This window comes from Trichechus manatus, unplaced genomic scaffold, assembly GCF_000243295.1.
Source record: "Trichechus manatus latirostris isolate Lorelei unplaced genomic scaffold, TriManLat1.0 scaffold00065, whole genome shotgun sequence".
In the NCBI taxonomy this organism is placed as follows: Eukaryota; Metazoa; Chordata; class Mammalia; order Sirenia; family Trichechidae; genus Trichechus; species Trichechus manatus.
The window spans coordinates 3,900,419-3,901,721 of NW_004444001.1; the positions used below are offsets into that span (position 1 = coordinate 3,900,419).

Sequence of the window (1,303 nt, forward strand, 5' to 3'; positions counted from 1 at the left end):
GAGAATATCTGGGCCCACAAAGGCTTGTTTAAAAATTAATTTCCGACTGCAGTTTCACAAGTGAAGTCATTATGTCAGGGCACAAGTGTGGTTCTCTGCCTGGGACATTTGGTCCTGAACAGTGTATTCTCCCCTAAATTATAATTACACTTTGGAGTGGTCTCCACTTTCTCTTAGTGCTCAATTCCAAGGTGGTGATTTAATCTGAGGAGAAGCTGAAAACTGGGTCTTAGACAGTTGCCCTTGAATGTAGCCTTCAAAGGGCTGAGTTATCTTGATTTCATCTCAGAAAAGTGAACAAATATACAAGAAAAACCAAAATAGATAAACAGGCAAAAAACACTGTGAACTTGACATCTCAAAAGAATAAAAAACAATATTTAATCTTTACTGAAGCATCTGCTAAAACAGCAAAGGAGGATGCTAACCAAAACATACAGCAAGACTGAAAAAATCTTCTTTGCTTCTAAATACCTATGATAGCATTGTAGCTTCCTCTCCCACCATCAGTCTTTATCCAGAGACCCCAAAACCCTCTCTAAAAACCCAGTCTTGTGCCTTTTTGTTTCTCGCAGCCCCCTACCTTTCCAGGTGATACACCCAGTTCTCTGCTCCACTCATTTCCCTGATCAACACAACCAAAGGCCAAGCCTGTTTGAACAGCAAAGGCTCCTTAGAAGTAATGGAGGGAGGGAGGTTTTAACTATTCAGAAATTAGTTTTCTTGTCCCAGTCCTATTACAAAACTGACATTTCATTATTGTGAAATTTCTCATGTGTTACAGAATGCAGAACTATCTCGATGGGGCAAGGACAGGAAGTACATGCTCGGAAGCTGATTCAGATGTCAATGCAGCAGGTATGTAACAAGGGATGTCAGCTCCTGGTGCAGACATTACTGCTGTTGTCCCTCGGTCCATCAGGTCTACATAGGAACACCACAGTGATGGATGATTCGTTCTTCCTATGATGCCCAATCATTATTTTCTATTTGTGTTTACGTATGTAGAGGCAACCTTCCATTGTGAATGTGAAATATCAAAATAGTTTCTTCTTGACGTCCCCAGGGGAAGTTTGTTCCATTTCCCATAGTGTATGCTTCATTTTATTTTCACTAGTATGTGTATATTTTTTGACTGTTGGATAGACACACCTTCTGATTCCCAGGGATGCAGCTCTGGCAGTCTTAGAATTTCACAATCAATATTAACAGATAGTACTTAAGAAGTGACAGATTGAGACAGTTAAATCTCAGGTTTTGGTTAAAGTCAGGCTTTCATTTTTCCATTAACGGATTGTTTAGG

General features: G+C 39.9%; 1 protein-coding gene across 1 annotated transcript in view; it reads left to right on the plus strand.

The window, feature by feature from the left end:
• DNAH8 (dynein axonemal heavy chain 8) overlaps window positions 1-1,303 on the plus strand; it is a 383,298-nt gene that overhangs the window by 289,689 nt on the left and 92,306 nt on the right. The window contains 1 exon segment of the mRNA XM_023734112.1: window positions 785-858. Coding sequence (XP_023589880.1) covers window positions 785-858 — 74 coding nt within the window.